This window comes from Pleuronectes platessa, chromosome 13 (genome assembly GCF_947347685.1).
Source record: "Pleuronectes platessa chromosome 13, fPlePla1.1, whole genome shotgun sequence".
Classification (NCBI taxonomy): domain Eukaryota; kingdom Metazoa; phylum Chordata; class Actinopteri; order Pleuronectiformes; family Pleuronectidae; genus Pleuronectes; species Pleuronectes platessa.
In genome coordinates, this window is record NC_070638.1 from 19,933,013 (window position 1) to 19,950,962 (window position 17,950).

Below are 17,950 nucleotides of genomic sequence, written 5' to 3' on the forward strand. Positions count from 1 at the left end.
TCATAATTTATAAAGGCAATGTTTTAATTTCCATTTAACTTTGAGGGTTTGCTTTTCAATAACTAGTTTCAGACAGGCGTCTACAACGGGCCCACATAAACAAATCGTCACTGCACTCGACCATCGAAGAGATGTGCGCCATTTTGGCTCAAACAAAGTAAGAGTGGTTTTACCTCAGACTCACTGATTTGAACTGTATTCATTAAATACCATGTAGACACCCGCAGGACATCACTCCGGTTTCCACCAGGGGACATTTAACGCACGTGTAACTTTTTCTCGCTTTTACAACGCGCGGGTACTTATCTACGAAGTGATGATCCCATCCCCAGCTGAGCTCCAGATACAGACAAGCTAACTTCATACCTGCTGCACCAGAGCTGATCCCTGCTGTGTGCTCTGCTGCTGCTGCCATGGGAGGCTGCTCCGCTCCCAACTGCTCCAACTCCACCAGCATCGGCAAACAGCTGTTCAGGTTCCCCAAAGACCCCGTGCGGAAGAAGAAGTGGGTGTTGAACTGTCGCCGAGACTTCGAGCCCACTGCTCACTCCAGACTGTGTCAGGTGAGTTCACACTGAGATCGAGGTGAACATCAACCAGCACAGAGACTGCAGCAGCCCCAAAACCAGTCCCACACACTGACTACATGTTGGACTCACTGTTTACATGACATTCAAATGATCTGTCTTATTATAATTGTCAGAATAAGAAACTGTGTCTCCCTGGAACCAAATCCCAACCATTTGTTCTGGGCCTGTTCAAATGTAAAGTCCTTCTGGCATAATACTGACAATTAGAAAATAACACATCTTTGGATTTCTGCAGTCAACCCTGAAAGATAATAAAACGAGTAAATACCCATTTAATGCGGTGTAGCTGCAAGAAAATCAATCTCAAAGAAATGGTTGAAGCCGCATTCCCCATCAGTAGAGGATTGGTATGATCTCATCTATGACATTTATTCAATGGAAGGAATCACCTTATCTATAAGGCTCCAGGAATACAAGTTTTTTTTTGGGAAATTTTGGAGAAATATAATAGTTATATTTCCCTGAAACGCCCCTTTTTGTCTAAAGTGTTATTGATGCCCTAAAGAACTATGTATGTATGCAAAGTAAGCACATAAAAAAAGCCAGACCCCACTCAACAATGTTGTAAAACAAACAGATAAAAGAACAACAATTTAGATGATATAAGAACAATCTCATAATTAATCGAATGCATACCTCGAGAATCGCTCTTCTCATCTGTCTCACACTCACATGTATATTGTTGATGCCCCAAGAAAGTGCAGTGTTGAATTTGGTGTGATGTGGACACATCATACGTTCAATATCAATGTACATTTGAATGAACAGGCGATCGGCACCTTGCTGTCTGTGGGCGCTTCATCTTAGTCCTCGTAGAACCTACAACAGTGGTTGTCACTTGGCAGCCCAGTAATATTTGGCCAGATCATTAGCATAACTGGTTTGTTTTTCCCCCACCAAATTGGACTGACAAAGACAGTCACAGTGGTTGCCGGTGCTGATCTCCAATATGTCAACAACATTCATTGAATCACTTCCTCTTTAGAAATTACAAAGTAAAGTCTGCAAGTACAAGCACAACTTTCATTTAGTTGCTACAATGCTTTATATCGTGCTGAATTACAGAGAATTGATTTTAACAGACCTCCGAAATAGACAACATCCAATGAATGAAAACAACACAAGTTAAGTAAATCATTACAAGGTTATATAAAAGCCTGACACGAGAACAGTTCACTTCAATTCCGCTTCATTTTAGGTCACCATTGACTATAAAATCTTCAATGCACCATAGACTGTTTATTAAAAAGCTCCGCACTCAAACAATAAACACACACAGTATATTGTAGATCTGTTTGAGGAGGACTCACTAATGACAGAATAATTCTGAGGTATCTCCAGAGATTTAACACAGGACAAGCGAACATTCCAAACAGGCAGACCTAGACACAGGCACTGATTCTGCTGATTGGAAATCGAGGGGGAGTTTATTCCTAAGCGGAGGAGCGAAAACCAGAGTAACTATAACAGCATCCTTTCCTTTGAATTAAGCCTGAAATATAAAGTGGAGCCAGACCATGTAGTGCTTTCTAAGTGATCAATTCAATCCCAAACTGACTTCTGTTCACATGTGTCTGTGTCTTTTATCTTCGTTGATTCTCCAAGGATCACTTTGAGCAGAGCCAGTTTGAGGAGATAGCCAGGTCTCCAGCAGGGGGCAGGAAACTGAAGCCCAATGCCATCCCTACTCTGTTCAGTGTTGGAGAGCCTCCGTACCCCGCAGTCACCGCTCCATACATCCTGATGCCCCTGAAACCCGAACCTGGTAACTGAATATACACCAAGTTCTCAACCGCATCTGCTTTCTCAGGAAGCTTTTAAGGGGCTGGGAGATGTTTTGTTTCCAGTTGACTACTCCACAGACAGCCTAGTATCGTGCAGTAATTCATTTCCAAGCTTTACTCCTAATACTCTTTGGGTGGTTTGTCATTTTAAAGTGGATTGAAATGCTCTGTGTAATAACAATCTACAGAGCATTTTGTCACTTTTAGCTTATTGTTGTTAAAGAGTCTACACAATGATCCTTGCCTCCATCCTCGGACATTTGTCAATAAATGTATTCAAACATTTAGCAGAGTAGGGACACATGTTTTAGTTGATGGAGACCAAAGCAGATTTTAAAGGATACTTGCAATTGAAAGTTAAATTCAGTTTTGTCTGCTCAATGTGCAAATAGGGAACTGTGTAGTTTTCAGCTTGTTCGTTGGCTGCCCCCTAGTGGCTTAAACTGATTACACCAGGTTTATGAGGCAACTGAAATAATCAGAAACCCTTCATCTTGGTTAAATAAATGTTATTTATCCTGTAACATCTTAGTGTTCTAAGTTTGGCATCACAACACGGAGCAATCTATTGAAAATGATGGCATGACGTTAAAAGTGTACCAGATTCCAGGCAGGAAATTCAGCACCACCCACACAATGCTTTGTATCTGTAGTGGAGAAGGAGCTGAACTTTGGGGACCATGGCTATGCCAGACGCACCCCTCTGCCCGGCATGGACGAGGAGGATGCTGACATGACGGGCGAGGACCAGCAGCCGTGCACACAGTGTCAACTCCTCAAGAAGCAGTTGGAGCAGGAGATGCAGCACACTTCAAGGCTACAGAAGGAGGTAGGATGGATGACAGTGTCATTGTGCAAGCGCAACTAAATTATGAAAGTCATCCTAAAATAAAATGTTATAAAGATTTACTAAGGATATTTAAAACACAGCTATACAATAAAATAAAGGTACAAGCAATAGAAGTATAAAATAAAGTTATTCAATAAAATATAAGTAAACATAAATCGAGTTAACAAGGATGCATATACTAGCATTTAAGTGTCCAATAAAGATAAGTATATTAAAAGAGATACTTTAAAAGAGCTACACCTTTTACCTTGGTGCAGAAATATGTGGTGGTTATTTTTTAAAGCTTTCAAGGATTTACAACCTGGATATACCTGCTTAACTATAATTATCTGTTAGCTCTAACTCTGATTCAAGAAACTATCAAAGGAGAAATGCTTATTAACTGTTCTAGCCCTGTTTAAACAATTCCTCTCTGTGTCTGCCAGGCAGAGGAGATGAAGAAACGTCTTTATCGGCTGGACCGGATCGAGAAGGGCCTCCAGAACTTTCTGTACGAGGACCAGGTCCGCGCCCTGTCCCTCACCAAGCGCTCCCGTCGGGCCGTCTGGTCTCCCGAGACCATCCTGAAGGCCCGAAAGATCCGCTGCGCAGTTGGCACCAAAGGCTACGAGTACCTGAGAGAGCTTGGATACCCTTTACCCTCATACCGGACTCTGTGTAACCGCCTGGAGACTAAGATCATGGTGACAACTGACATGAGCTGTGAGGAGCTGGCAGAGCTGGGACTCGGGCTCGTGGCCACCTGTGACAGTCCCACACAGGTTGTTGGGGACAATGACGCGGAGGAACTGATTGGTGTTTTGTCCTGATGCTGGCAGTTGACTTGGGTCTATTGACTTGAGCCAAAGGAAGAATGTGCAGGATCAGCTGTGTTAAACATCTTCAGATGTGTTGTCAAGGGAAAGAAGAAGGGCACTTCATGCTCGTTCTCTTATCTCTGTAAGATTAAAGTGTCGATATAAATGCTTCTCTTGACAGACATTGAAAGTTCACAGGTCGGGATTCTGATCTGCACTAAGAAGACACAGCTTTGCTCTGTGAGATGCTTGGGCTTGGAGCTCCCTTACGTTTTACGCTCTTGGTGTACCCTAGCATGGAGATGCTTCGTAACAGCACAAGCTTGAACATGTGACCAGTCATACTGTGTAGTAGTCTGGGAAGCAGACTACCACTAGGGTTGAGTGTTGTGTGTAGATAAACATAATTTGCACAGAGCCATTTGAATTTATTGCTTGGGTTCCAAGTGTTCCACACCTGGGGTATTGAGGGTTTCTCTGATTGTGTTTCCATGCACAATAAAAGCACACTGACCTGTTCTCAAAACACTAAGGGTTGATTTCCTTAAATCTTGTTTCCTGTTTCGATCACATCAAAAAATTGTGTTCTCCAAAAGGTCAGACACATTTTAAAATCTGTAAAATCCCCTCATTGGTAAAAAGCAGTGCATTTACCACAAGGACAATGAAAGAAGTCACTTGATATTGTACACAAAACACTAGCTATGTGATGAAATAAAGTGGCCATAAAGTGACCTTTCTTGTTTTTTTGCGTGAATGTGAGAGAGAGAAACGTACACATCTCACTAAATCTAAGTGCACAGTGCATGTAGGCCTGTGCTGCATATCAGGTAAAGGACGGTATCAGATAAACAGCATCGTTGGCCTCACCACAAAATTACGCTTATGTGTGTTGCCTCTGTTTAATTTATCTCTAAACTCAATAATACTACGGCTGGATCTTACTTCAGCACAGTCTGGACTTTGAGCAGCCACACGCATTAAAGATGTTGGTTAGGCCGCCTGCTTGTAGCCTGAGCTGAACTTTAACGTAGATAACATTGTGCTTGAAGGAGCAAAACAACAAATGCTGCATTGGTGTATGTGGACTGATCAATGCATTAAGCACTGTGCATCTGTACATTACAAATCTGCAGTGAGTCACTTTGACCCTCTGGTGCGGATCATCATTGATTTTTGCGTCTTGCTTCGTACATGATTGGAACAGTGGGCTTGTTTGTAATGGTGTCATTCACCTCCACACAGTCCAAAGCCTGACTCATGCATAGTAAAGTAAATAGTACTCTGAAATGAGGTCAATAGGACAACACAAAAAACTCCTTTTGAAGCATAAACAGCAGATCGTCAGAGGCTCAGTAAGGACATCACGCTAACGTGCTCATAAGACAATGCTAACATGCTAATATTTATCAGGTGTAGTTAGTATGTTCACCATCTTATTTTAGCATGCTAACATATGCAAATAAGTACAGAGCATGAAGTTTTGCTAATGGAAATATCCTTTGTTTTTTCAGATATTTGTCAAATCCGACTTTGGGAAAATTCCATTTTAAACCTGATGGAAGCGCTCTCTGAAATATTAAGTTATAAGAATTCATCCTGAGGTGAACAGGAATGTCTGTACAAAATCCTTCCTGTAGTTGCTGCATCTGTCAAGTAACATTAAACTACAAATGTCACCCTCAGGGCGGGGCTAACGGGAAACTCAGGGGATCACCTGACTCATTAGGATTTATTCTCTTGGGACCATGAATGTTGAAAAATATGTTACTGAGATATAATAACAATTCCTTAAAAGTCATATGGCTGAAAGCCTTTGCGAGAACTGCAGCATGTAGCCTGTTAGCCTAATAGTAAATGCAGTACTTTGTAATGATCACCTTTGTTTAAGAAGTGAATCGAACAAACAGATAGTCCCACTGATCCAATTACTTAGAATTAAATGATCATTGTTGATTCTGTTAAATAATGTTATTCATCTAGGTGAATATTGGCAAACACAAACATCAATACCAATATGTCTGTGAAGGGCTGCTGTCAGCCAACTACATGAAATTGAGATTTGTAACCAAAGTAACCAAACTTTATTTTTTATTTTTTTTAAGTTATCCTCATGTACTAATTCTGCACTGAATACTTTGGCTGGTACTTTTAATGTAGTTGTTTCATATGAACTTACAGATTTCTGCATGCAGAGCTTCAAAGGGATGCCTGTCTGATCCAGTGTTGTCATTGTGACTGGATACTGATATGGACACTTCAATAATCCCTCTTGACAAAGAGAATGAAAAGCCCCATTAAAACCATTAAACCTTTAAGAACTTTACTTGTTTTTCTTTATGTGATCATCGATTGGAGTGTGTAGATTTCGAAAACGGTCAATAGTACAGCGATTCTGTGAAATTCTAGTTTTTCACTCGGGGGAAGAAACATTACTGAACAATGAGATCGAAAAACTGCTGAATTAACACTTCTACTATGCTTATGCTATACTTCTGACTATTTTGTATTGTTAATTCAATTCTATCTGTTCTTGATTCAGACCTTTAGGTGAATTCATTCATATTTTTTTTTTCAGCATGATTGTCGTGCCATTCATTCTTTTTCAGCCTCTGTTTAGATGAGAGTGAGATTCTTTGTGAGATTCTGCTTCAACTGCTGATTTATCATTCATATAATTTATGTTTTGTAACAGCCCTGTTTATTTGGTTTGGCTGAAACTCTGCAGAGACAAAAGTCCTAATGAGACCAGGGAATTCAGACAAAGTGATTTTTAAATCTAACTTCCCCGTAAGGAGTCCATGTGTGATGTCATGTCACAGTGTACTGTTGGGAGGGAGGGGACCATGCCAGTGATGGTAGAGTTGTACACATCACTCTCTCTCTCTCTCTCTCTCTCTCCCTCTCTTTCTCTCGTTCTCTGATTTGGGGGAAGTGCTTGGTAAAGCAAGCTTTAAAAACAACTGTGTGTTTGTGGGTCACAGGACAGAGCCACAGAGGCAGAGGTAAGGGTCTCCTTCTTTACATCTGTATCATAAGACCTATTTGACCAATTAAACAATCAGCTTTTGCATCAAATTGATAAGCTTTGTTTTACACTGGTCCAAGTTTCAAATGTATTATTAATTGGGACCGGGAAAAAGTCCTGTTTCATGGTGGCTGTGAGATTGTTCTCTGATGAAGACGTTTTTGATTTAATAACTAAACTAATTTAAAATCAACTACCAGAAAAGACACAAACGCGACATGGATCATAACATCAGATCATATTTGTAGAGACAGTTCAGTTTGTGGCTGTGAATATCTCTGTCCCTGCCTCTTGTCTGTCTGTCTGTCTGCCTGCCAGCCTGTCTGACCAATTGTCCTGACATTCTTCTCTCTGTTGGCATTCACCCCATTGTGAGCTCGTTTTGCTGATTATCCCCGCATGTGATAACAGAGACAAAGAGTGTGCCCTTTTTTAATCATTCTGGGATCAGACTCAGTGGCTCATTTGGTCCAGGGAAGAAGAAACCTGCCAAAAGCATGCTGCTTTGAGATCAGAGCTGTGCATGCTGCTCTACACGCAGGCCTGCAGGCTGTATTTATGACATTTTAATATGACTGCTAAGATCTGTGGTTGTTTATTTTTTGTTTATAAAGCTGCATGCTGCATCGGTAGTATTTTTTGTCAGAATAACTTGGATAATCATTAATTCCCCCCCCCCAGACACATCTAGGGAAGGACCATGCGTTCGCTCTCTTTGCTGTGGCTGTGCGCGGCCCTGCCGAGTGTCCTGTGGGCCTCGCAGATCACTCTGTTAGTGGAAGGGGACAACGACGCCTCTCGCATCTGCAAACCCGCCCCCCACTGGGAGATTAATGGACAAGCTCCCATGCAGGAGCTGCTGGGAAACGTGGTGGTGGTGGTGCTCCTGAAGGCCACCTGACACTTCTGTCTCACTCAGGCCAGCAAGTAAGAAAATAAACTGTAACTAGAATTGCACTGATTGGAGTGCATACCTGAGTCCTTCAACAGTCTGTTTACATTTAATCAAGCTTCACAAAAGTACACATCCTTGTAGAAGTCAGTCCCCTAAACATGCTTCTTTAGGGGACGATGCATGATTGTTTTTCATCAAGAGTGAAGTGAAAATATCAGAAAATGCAACGTAAAAAAACAAAAAAGTTCCGGGATCGGCCCCCATTCCCTCTCCGACTCATACCACAGCCCAGTGGTTCTTGCACAATCTTGCCTAAAACCAACATTCAGGGGTCAACAGAGAAACTCCATGGTGGTGGGTGGTTTAGAAGAGTTAGGCAAAAGCAAAAATGTAAAGCAAAAAAGGAGAAACTAGTGAGTGTATTTCATGCTTAATGTCTGAAAAACTAACCTTGAGGAACACAATTGATAAATACAGCTCACACAACCGTTTGTACAGCTCTCCTCGTGACAGAGCAACTTTCCCTGGACGGTCACTTTCTATATTATCTGTATTATTCTTATGTTAAAATGAAGAGTTAGGGCCAAGGGCTGGGGCTGGGGCTGGGGGGGAGTGGGACAGGGCAAAGAGCGCTGTTAATTGAACATGCTCATATTTATGGTGAAAAGTAAAGTGAATGGGTCAGTTTTCATCTGCTGAACATTCACTATTGTGTGACGGAATGCTACTGATGTTTTACGGCACCGAAAAATGAAAAACTTAATTTCCACCTATCAAGACTTTACAGCCTTCATCCCCTATGACATCATCTCTTCTCTCTCTGCAGAATTGGGGGCCTGCGTGACAAGCTGAACCGCAGCAACCTGACCGAGGTGTCCTTCATGATAGTGAACGATCAAGAGGCTCATTCTAGGGCAATGTACTGGGAACTGGAGAGAAGAGCGCCACCTGGTGTTCCTGTTTACCAGCAGTCGGTCTTTCAGGATGACGTGTGGGAGGTTCTGGATGGTGACAAAGATGACTTCCTGGTTTATGATAGGTAAGGACCAGCCAACAACCCCGGTAGTGTTTAGCTCTTTGATAAGACTAGAGAGCAAACATACAGTAAAATAGTAGTTGCACAAGCTGTGCTTTCAGGCTCTCTTGTGATCTCTTTTTACCTTGCTCCATGTAAGTAGAACATAACAAAAACATTTGGATTATAGTTGAGAGTTCCTCTAGGGAAATATTTTAAATCCTTATGTGAAAAAAGACTTTGCTTCGTAATGGCCAGGATCTTGTTTTTTAACCAACGCCTGCACAGGAAAATGAATTAAAAAAAACATCATCTGTCTATGCATCATTTTGTGGATCATGAGTCACCCCTTTCAGCATTTCGATTCTCCCTGTCTTTGTCTTTTTACTCCAGGTGCGGTCTCCTCACCTTCCACATAGTGCTACCGTACAGTTTCCTGCATTATCCCTATGTAGAGGCTGCAGTCAGAGCCACTTATCAGAAAGACATCTGCAACTGCTCTGTGAGTAATCCCAATTGTTGTGCTGCTACCAAGTGGAGAAATGACTGCACTTACTGCAGCAAAATATAATATAATATAACAAGTATTTGATCTTTCCCAGGCTAACTCCACTCTACCAAGTGGGAGGAGCAGCAGCATGAAGAATGAGTCAGAACTGAACATCAACCACACAACTACATTACCCACAGATCCAGAGGGGGACAAACAACCTGTAACACATCAACACATCCATCATCATCATCATCATCACCAACACGACCACCATTCCCATCATACAATTCAGGAGAATCAGTCCCAGCATCAAGATACGAGCCAAGATCAAACTCAGCACCATCATCCTCATCATCATCATCACCAACACGACCACCATAACCATCATACAATTCAGGGGAATCAAGATATGAGCCAAAATAAAACTCAGAAACTTCATCATCAACACCATCATTAGCAAATTAGAAAGTTTCACTAACTTGTTTCATTTTCTTTATTCTGATGACTTTGTATCTTTTTTTCATTAAAACTCTTTAGAGTCTGCAGGTAGACAGCTGTCCACTGAGTGGGTGAATCTGTTCTGAACAGTAATCAGACTGTGGTCTCTCCTCCAACACATCCACCCCGTGCTCCTCTGTGGACGAACCAGGCGGTCCTGCTCCATCTTCTCTACTTTATGAAGTCTGCGGTGGTAAACCTGCCTGCAGGAGGCTGCAGATGGATGTGTGTGGAGAGATGAGGAGGACCAACAGGACATGTCGCTCACACAGAGAAGGAGGACAGTGTGAAGTGCAGCAGAGCAGACCTCAGTCTGGTAACTGTTCAAACTGGATTCCCTTCTCCTCCAGATTCAGCTTGAGCTCCCATGAATCCGTTCTTCCTGCTGGATGATGCCCTGTCCTCCTCTGCTTCTGATTGTAACCTGACTTAAGTTCCATATTTTACTAATGATTGTACAGACTACACTCTAACACATTGATGTAGTTTTACCAGTAAATTGTTTGAAATAAGTTATTGTTCTGGCATTTTTTTATAAAGTTTGACTGTTTGTCGCAATGCATCATGGGTTCAAAAACATAAACTGTACATAAAGATGGACAACAGAAGAAAATAAAAGAAGCCAAAGCGTCTCAATTGTCCCCTGGTGGCTGACCCTCTGTGTTAGTGGATGGGAGATAGACCAAATTAAAAAAGTCAAAATAAATTACCAAATAAGTAGACAAAAATGGATTAATAGATTAATTAATTAACGGTGAAAAACAAAGTTCTCAAAAAGGGTTTCTGTCATTTGATATTTGATGTCATAAAAACAAGGGGAAATGTCATGATTGACAGCTGAGACTGACTATCAGGACTGTACAGACTCTGGCTCCAAAACAATACAGAAACAACTTATGACATCGGACTATCAGACATCAGGAATTATTTTATTATATATACCTTTATAGTAATAATAATGTTACTTATAATGTAATACATATTACCGATAAATGGTTAAATCTGAATTTCACTAGAAACTGTGTTCAATGGGATTTAGCTTAAAATTATTAAGTTGCTACAGTGGTGTAAGGGAACATGCACTGAGAGAGAGAGAGAGAGAGAGAGAGAGAGAGAGAGAGAGAGAGAGAGAGAGAGAGAGGGCTGACCAACAGGTGGCTGATCCTCAGTGCTGCTGAACACGCAGCTGAGATGCAGCCGCCGTTTGACCGGTGGATAACCTGAGGAGAACAATCTGAAGCGTCAGAATGAAGGTGAGCTCACTCTCTCAGAGCTGTCCAAAATCTGTTTATCTTTTCTGCATCTTTACTATTTCGTTGTACTTGATCTTAATATCACACCAGATTATTAGCATTAATAAAATATGATGAAAGATAACTAATAGTCTCCATTTTGTATGGCTGCCTGCATGTGACTTAATCAGATGAACAGCACAACTGTTAACACTGTATATTATCTTGATGTATAGTAATGTACTGTGGACTGCTCATTGAAACAGTGGTCATTTTTTAACCATAATATTTCCTTGCTGATTTTCATATATTGCCATGTAGCTGTGGTCTTGTTGTTCTTGGACATGCAGCTCAGCAGGTTGTTGCTCTGTGAGGGATTTCCCTCCGTAAACCCAGGAGGAGCTAAACTACTTAGCTTCGTGCACACGGCCTCCTCCTTCTTAGGACACTCGGTATCTGCACTGCAACAACTACTGCAACACACACTCAGTGGCAGAATGTTGAACAAAATGTATTTGATTCAGGTGGAACAGTTCTTACATTTGTGCAAGTTAAATCTCAAAAACGTAAACTTTCAAATATTCTAGATTCATTACATGCAAAGTGAAATATTTCAAGCCTTTTCTCTTTAAGATGATTATGGTTTACACCTAATGACCATCAAAAAATACAGTTTGTCTAAATATTTGTTTTATTTTACTGCCCCTGTTATGCTGTTTTTGTGATTCTTCTTTCCAAAGACTGTATACATATTGCATTATACTGTGAATTGAGGGTATATGTCGTAAAGATTTCCGCTGAAAAAACTGTGAACTAAACAGAGTGAGTGGCCTTTTAATTGTGCTATTTTGTGAAATAATTAAAATAACACATGTAAATGATATGGCAGTATATTATGGTATTCCTTGGATGTGGTACCATGGTTACTTTATTGTTAGTGAGAAGAGAAGAAAAGACGATGGTGTTATTTTACGTATACCCACCCTTAAAAACTCTGTTTGTAATTTAAGATTCTGACACTATCTTCTTTAAGCAGTCAGATAAAATATGCCAGCATTTATGCATTATGAGATGTTAAGTATCTGCATCCCCACACTTTTTTAGAAAGCATCTTAAATGTTCAATTGCTATATATTGATATATTTCCTGCACATGCAGTATTTAATTTGAGTGGAGAAACACTAATATATCGTTGTAATTTTGTGTTTAGTTTAGTTTTATTTTGTTCCCCCAAATGTTCAATTTTAAACGTATTTAGTGAACGCTTGCAGAGCAATAAAAAAGACCACAACTCAACCACCACTCACCACAAGGTGGCGCAAAAAGCGCAAACAGCATACATTTGCAAACTCAGGTCTGTGTGAAATATGAAGGAGGACGAGGAAGAGCCGAAGTGACCTGTTGTATGCAGACATTTCACCTGCAAACGCAAGGTGGCAGCACTGTCCCACGTTAATCGCCCTGTTGTCCACATTAGGCAGCCGCTCATCAACAGGATTATGAGTTATTATCCATTATCAAGAGACACGTTTGGATTAGTGAACATAATCCTTGAACTATAATCCAGATCATCTCTGGGCGGTTTAATCAAATTTTGTACCAGTGTTCTTTAAGGCCTTTCAAAGGAAGTTACAGTTTAGGAATATATGGATTATACTTTTTCCTGCTGATGTTTCTTGTGTATATTTTCTTATTAATTTTTAATCTTTAATTTGTTGTCTTTGATTAACATTCAAACTAAATTATAATCAAAGCCTTTATTTAATGAGACACAATGACAACATTGTATAGGAACAATTAAATGAACAACATGTAAATAAAGTAAAAAGAAATGAAAAACTTCCCATCATATTAGTTGTGAAGTCTTTTGGCTTATCAGTGTCTCTGAATACAACTCTTTGAGGGAGGAAGACTGTATCATTATTTCAGGTGGTATCGCTCCCAAATGTTGTTTTTAAACATAATATGTATTTTCTGGGTAGAAATTTATCAATGAAAAATAATTTCCCCTGCTTGTGTGTTTCTGAGTCTCAGGGTGTCCAGTCTCTCGCCCTGTGGCAGAAAATCCAACTACTCTACCAAAGGATTCTGGACAATGGAGGCAAGTCTTAACCTGTATCACATCAGTGTAACTACTCATTTATTTCGTTGATGTAGTGTTAGATTGTTTTACGTGGAGACATCAGCAGAATGTTTGCCTTGACTTCTGCTCGTCTGACTCTCTCTTACTCACACAGACAAGAGGACAGACGGCTGGCTGCTGGTCTATTCTCCTGTTCCAATCGGCTGCATCTTCCTGTGTTACCTGCTCATCATATGGGCAGGGCCTAAGCTGATGGCCAAGAGGCAGCCAGTAAACCTCAAACCTGTCCTGATCGTGTACAACTTTGCCATGGTCTGCCTGTCTGCCTACATGTTCTATGAGGTACTGCTGTACTGTGCGTGGGGACATTTGTACAAGATGTTGACACATAATCTGGAGTATGTCAACTACATTTGAACCTGCAGAATGATCAGAACAACTCGATTGGGCAAACCTAACCCATCTGACCTGGTCTTAAGGTTTTAGAGGATATGATTTATGGAACAATAACAGATATATGTAATTTGGTCTTCAAAGTTGTATGATATTTTCAGGTGAAGATTGGGTCACATCAAACTGATGGAAATGTAAGCTGGAGAGAACCAAGTTTCTAAGAACCCTGAAGGGATCTGGTTCAAGGGCCACAAATAATTTGCTGGAAAATCCGTCTGAGTGTCATAGGACTTCAAGGGAATGTGAATGTAGGTTGTTTAAACAGGAAGCTGTTACCTAATCAATTTGTCAGTTGTGTGCTTACAGCATTTTCCTGCTGCCCCCAGTGGCAGAACAAGTATAGCTCCTCCACAGCCACGAGGTCAGACAGTCAAATCTCAGGGCATCTCTCACGTTTTTTATGTTCCCTGATAATTGTGACGACTGTCAGTCAAACAGGAAGTGATTTCACTCATTCACAGTCAAATTTTGTGTGACAAACCGGGATCAAAGCTCCCTGTGCTGATCGAGAGAAACCAAAGCAGAGATGAAAGCTGCCTTTGTCTTTCCAGTTCACAGCCTCTTCCTGGTTGGCCAGATACAGTCTGCTGTGCCAGCCAGTCGACTACAGTGACAGCCCGCCGGCCATGAGGGTAAATCTGTTTAACACACCTTACTTTATGGGACAATTGTCACGTAATGCCCCTCGTGATCTCCCACAGCCTTCAAATTACCCCTCCACATGTTCATACTTTAAATTTACAGTTTAAACACATTCTTAGGAATTCATCTATATGCAAGCTTACACAAAGTCCACATGATAGAATATAAATGAAATTTAAACAGCGAATTATGAGGAGACAACATAATTATCTTCCTCCTGTTGTGCAGATGGCAAGAGTATGCTGGTGGTTCTACTTCTCCAAGGTGATCGAGCTCAGTGACACTGTGAGTACAAACACTCTGGAATATTTCAAAAGATTTATATTTTTAATTTGTAACTGTTTCCTTTGTTGTTTAAACCATCACAAATGATGAGACTCAGAAATCAAAGTTGCATATCCATGCTTACGTGTATGCATGTATTCCTGTACCTGCAGCTTAAACACATAGCTGCATTATCTTACTGTTTGCCTGTTTTTGTTTTGTGTGGCTCAGATATTTTTCATCCTAAGGAAGAAGAACGGTCAGCTGACCTTCCTCCATATCTACCACCACGCCACCATGATCTTCAACTGGTGGGCCGGGGTTAAATATGTGGCTGGGGGCCAGTGTGAGTACGATCCACCAGCCCAGTCTCACAAAATGTCACAAAAGTACAGCAACTTTTACAAATGATATCTATTTATCTACAACACATGACAAATGTTCTCCTGCGTTTCTGTCCACAGCCTTTCTGATTGGTCTGATCAACTCCCTGGTCCACGTATTGATGTATTTGTACTATGGCCTGGCTGCTCTGGGGCCGAGCATGACCAAATACCTGTGGTGGAAACGCTACCTCACTTCCCTGCAGTTGGTCAGTATCTGCCTCTGTGTGTGTGTTTGATTTTTTGAACCTTGCCTTTACATCATGTTTTTTAATCTCAAGATATTACTCGGTACTTCTCTTATTTCACTTACTTATTGTATTTTACCTACATACTTTATTTAGCTACTTATTTTATTTGACAACCTGTTTTGTTTCACCAACTTACTTTATTTCATCATATTTTACTTTCTTATTGTATTTTACTTGTTTTATTTTCATTTCTGTTTTTACTTCTATTTTGCACTTACTCTGTATTATAAGCAAGTTTGTGCAAGTTACCCTGTTCAAGCAAGTTTGTTTCATGTCTGTCGCTGCGAAACGATAGCTCCTGGAAACTGTTGAAGAAACCTCCTCTCAGGATGTGCTGGAAGCTGGGGGGGGGGGAGACGTGGAGACCTCCTGCTTGGCTTGTCATTGTTCTGGCTGGGTTGGCATTGCTAGACAGATTAGCGGCACTGATGCGCCTCAGATACAGCAACTACTGGACCATCTGTTTTCTTTTTATTGACTTGATGAAGCAACAATGCAGCCTTTAGTGTTTGTCCTTCTACATGGCCGCAGCATATATGGGTCAGTACGGTGGCTGACTGCCATTATGTAACAATAATACTACTGACCTTAGACATGACCCCCCCGAAGCCTTCATTACAGCTGGCTTCACAATTCAGTGAACTGAAGCCAAGATAGTTGAGTTGATTGGGGAGATTAGAGATGGTATTTATCTGTCTGTGAATGTGTGTGTGTGTGTATGTGTGTGTGTGTGTGTGTGGGGGGGGGTCCTTCTGTGTTTTAGAGGTACTTATTATATACATTTAGGGGGGGGGGGACGCATAGTAAGATGCACAGCTTTAATTATGTTCGTTCAAACACACAATACCTGGCAGGGGAAGTCGATAGAAACTCTGTGTAGCACATAGGTCACAGATGAGTGTATACACAAGGGTCATCCTGCACTTTCTAGCTAAATTCGACTGATGTTCATGTGAGTGTCTGCTCATCCTGGTTCTCAGCACTCTAGCTAACTACGGCTCTTTTACTATAAAGCTAGAATCAAGTTATTCATATTGACTATTTGCTCTTTCACCAGCTGCTGATACACAGTATAAAAGGGATTCCGTGTTTGTGTCTATCAAAATCGTTTATTTATATTATCCATTGTTTTATTGCAAGACTAGAGCCAAGCAGTACAGCTAATCAAAGGCGCTTTTTAAATAAATAAATGATAGGGTTATCATTCAAATTCATCCTTTAATCAACGTTTTTGTTAAATTATTGAATAACACTAGGAATACTACATAATATTAATGTGGACCAGATAGTAACGACATCATGGCAGAAATAGTAATAATAATATTATGTGTATTATTAACATGATATAATTTTGTACCATGTAATTTGAATCAATAGGAAAACTAAAAAAAAAGTGTTTGTCTCTTTCTATTATTTCTCCTGTCCTGTCCGTCTCTCGCCCTCCCAGCTCCAGTTCTTCATCGTCACCCTCCACACCACCTACAACCTGTTTGCTGACTGCGACTTCCCCGACTCCATGAACGTGGTGGTGTTCGCCTACTCTCTCAGCCTCATCGCACTTTTCAGTAACTTCTATTACCGCAGCTACCTGGACAAGAAGAAGACCACGTAGACGTGAGGGGATGAAGAAGGAAACGATCTGGTTCCATCCAATGCTGAACGTGGAGGCAGAGAAAAGAGCTGAGAGGAGTTTGGGACCAGGGAGGTTATCCAGAGGCGGGCGAAGGAGAGGCCACATCTCTTCTCTGTTATGTTAATTACTTCATGATCATTAGGTTATGTTAATGACTGTATTGTTCATGTGTATACATACGTTATGTATATAAAAATACAATATTTGTGATTTTTTTTAAATAAAACCAAAAATGTTTTATAATTATTTTGATGAAATATGTTTTGCCTTTTACACAGAGGAGATGTTTACTAGACTTACGAGTCTCTTTATACATTCATACTATTTTTACCCACAAACAGTCAGCATACATTAAGCCGTGATTCATGTCTCCCCTCCCCCCAGCACTTAATAGATGAGACCTTCTAATCACTATTGGAGTCGCTTGATTCTTCTCTTTCCCCCATTGGCTGGGAGTCACAGCCAATCGGCTGATAGCTGCTATTAGGTCTGTATCCTTCTCTCCATCTTCTTCTTCTTTTTCTTCCTTGTATGGTTTATTTGCGGGTGGCAACCAGCGTCAAGGGTGCATTACTGCCATCTTCTGTGTTCTTCTTCTCTGCTCGGCCAATGTCACCTGCTCTCCTTGTATTCCTCCCCTCTTTTATACACCAGGGTCCCCCTACCCAGTTTAATTCCTCTTACCAATGGGGAGACCCCAGCCCACAACCCCCGCTGCTCCATCTGTCCATGGTGTAGAAACATAGTCGCCTGTGTCCCGTTCCGCTCCCCCTTGTGGACAGAAATGAAAGCACCATTAGAGGAGTGACTGAATTATCCATATCTCTTAGCCCGTGCAATATATTCCCTCAGCCACCATCACATATTCCCATTCTGTTCACTATCTATTCCACTACTTTTATCTCCGGCAGCATATTGGTTTTGAATATCCTCTGTTCCAAACTCAACAGGGGGGGTGGACAAAATAACAAAACAGCACATGAAAAGGCACTTTGAAGTGACTGAATCAAAAGTTCCACAGGCAGCTACTCAGGCGACTCATTTTAATACCAATCAGCA

General features: G+C 41.0%; 3 protein-coding genes across 5 annotated transcripts; all 3 read left to right on the top strand.

Annotated features, from left to right (window-relative positions):
* The first annotated feature begins 128 nt into the window (after nucleotides 1–128).
* On the top strand, nucleotides 129–4,755 carry si:ch73-382f3.1 (uncharacterized protein LOC100151273 homolog). Its single transcript, XM_053437487.1, has 4 exons — nucleotides 129–563; nucleotides 2,196–2,355; nucleotides 3,028–3,203; nucleotides 3,650–4,755. The coding sequence occupies exons 1-4, from the start codon at nucleotides 414–416 to the stop codon at nucleotides 4,031–4,033; spliced, it is 870 nt and encodes a 289-aa protein (XP_053293462.1). The 5' UTR covers nucleotides 129–413; the 3' UTR covers nucleotides 4,034–4,755.
* Nucleotides 4,756–6,866: 2,111 nt separating this feature from the next.
* selenop2 (selenoprotein P2) lies at nucleotides 6,867–10,462 on the top strand. 3 transcript variants are annotated; one of them, XM_053437489.1, is made up of 6 exons: nucleotides 6,867–7,026; nucleotides 7,731–7,976; nucleotides 8,771–8,983; nucleotides 9,353–9,461; nucleotides 9,562–9,701; nucleotides 9,801–10,462. In XM_053437489.1, exons 2-6 carry the CDS (start codon nucleotides 7,750–7,752, stop codon nucleotides 9,907–9,909), a joined length of 798 nt encoding a protein of 265 aa, XP_053293464.1. In that variant the 5' UTR covers nucleotides 6,867–7,026; nucleotides 7,731–7,749; the 3' UTR covers nucleotides 9,910–10,462. The 3 variants fall into 3 exon arrangements, with proteins under 3 accessions (XP_053293464.1, XP_053293465.1, XP_053293463.1); XM_053437490.1 differs by having other exon boundaries at nucleotides 9,562–9,698; XM_053437488.1 differs by having other exon boundaries at nucleotides 9,562–10,462.
* Nucleotides 10,188–16,992, top strand: elovl8a (ELOVL fatty acid elongase 8a). Its single transcript, XM_053438927.1, has 7 exons — nucleotides 10,188–10,266; nucleotides 13,420–13,607; nucleotides 14,270–14,350; nucleotides 14,589–14,645; nucleotides 14,856–14,970; nucleotides 15,089–15,216; nucleotides 16,706–16,992. The coding sequence occupies exons 1-7, from the start codon at nucleotides 10,188–10,190 to the stop codon at nucleotides 16,868–16,870; spliced, it is 813 nt and encodes a 270-aa protein (XP_053294902.1). The 3' UTR covers nucleotides 16,871–16,992.
* Nucleotides 16,993–17,950: the final 958 nt, after the last annotated feature.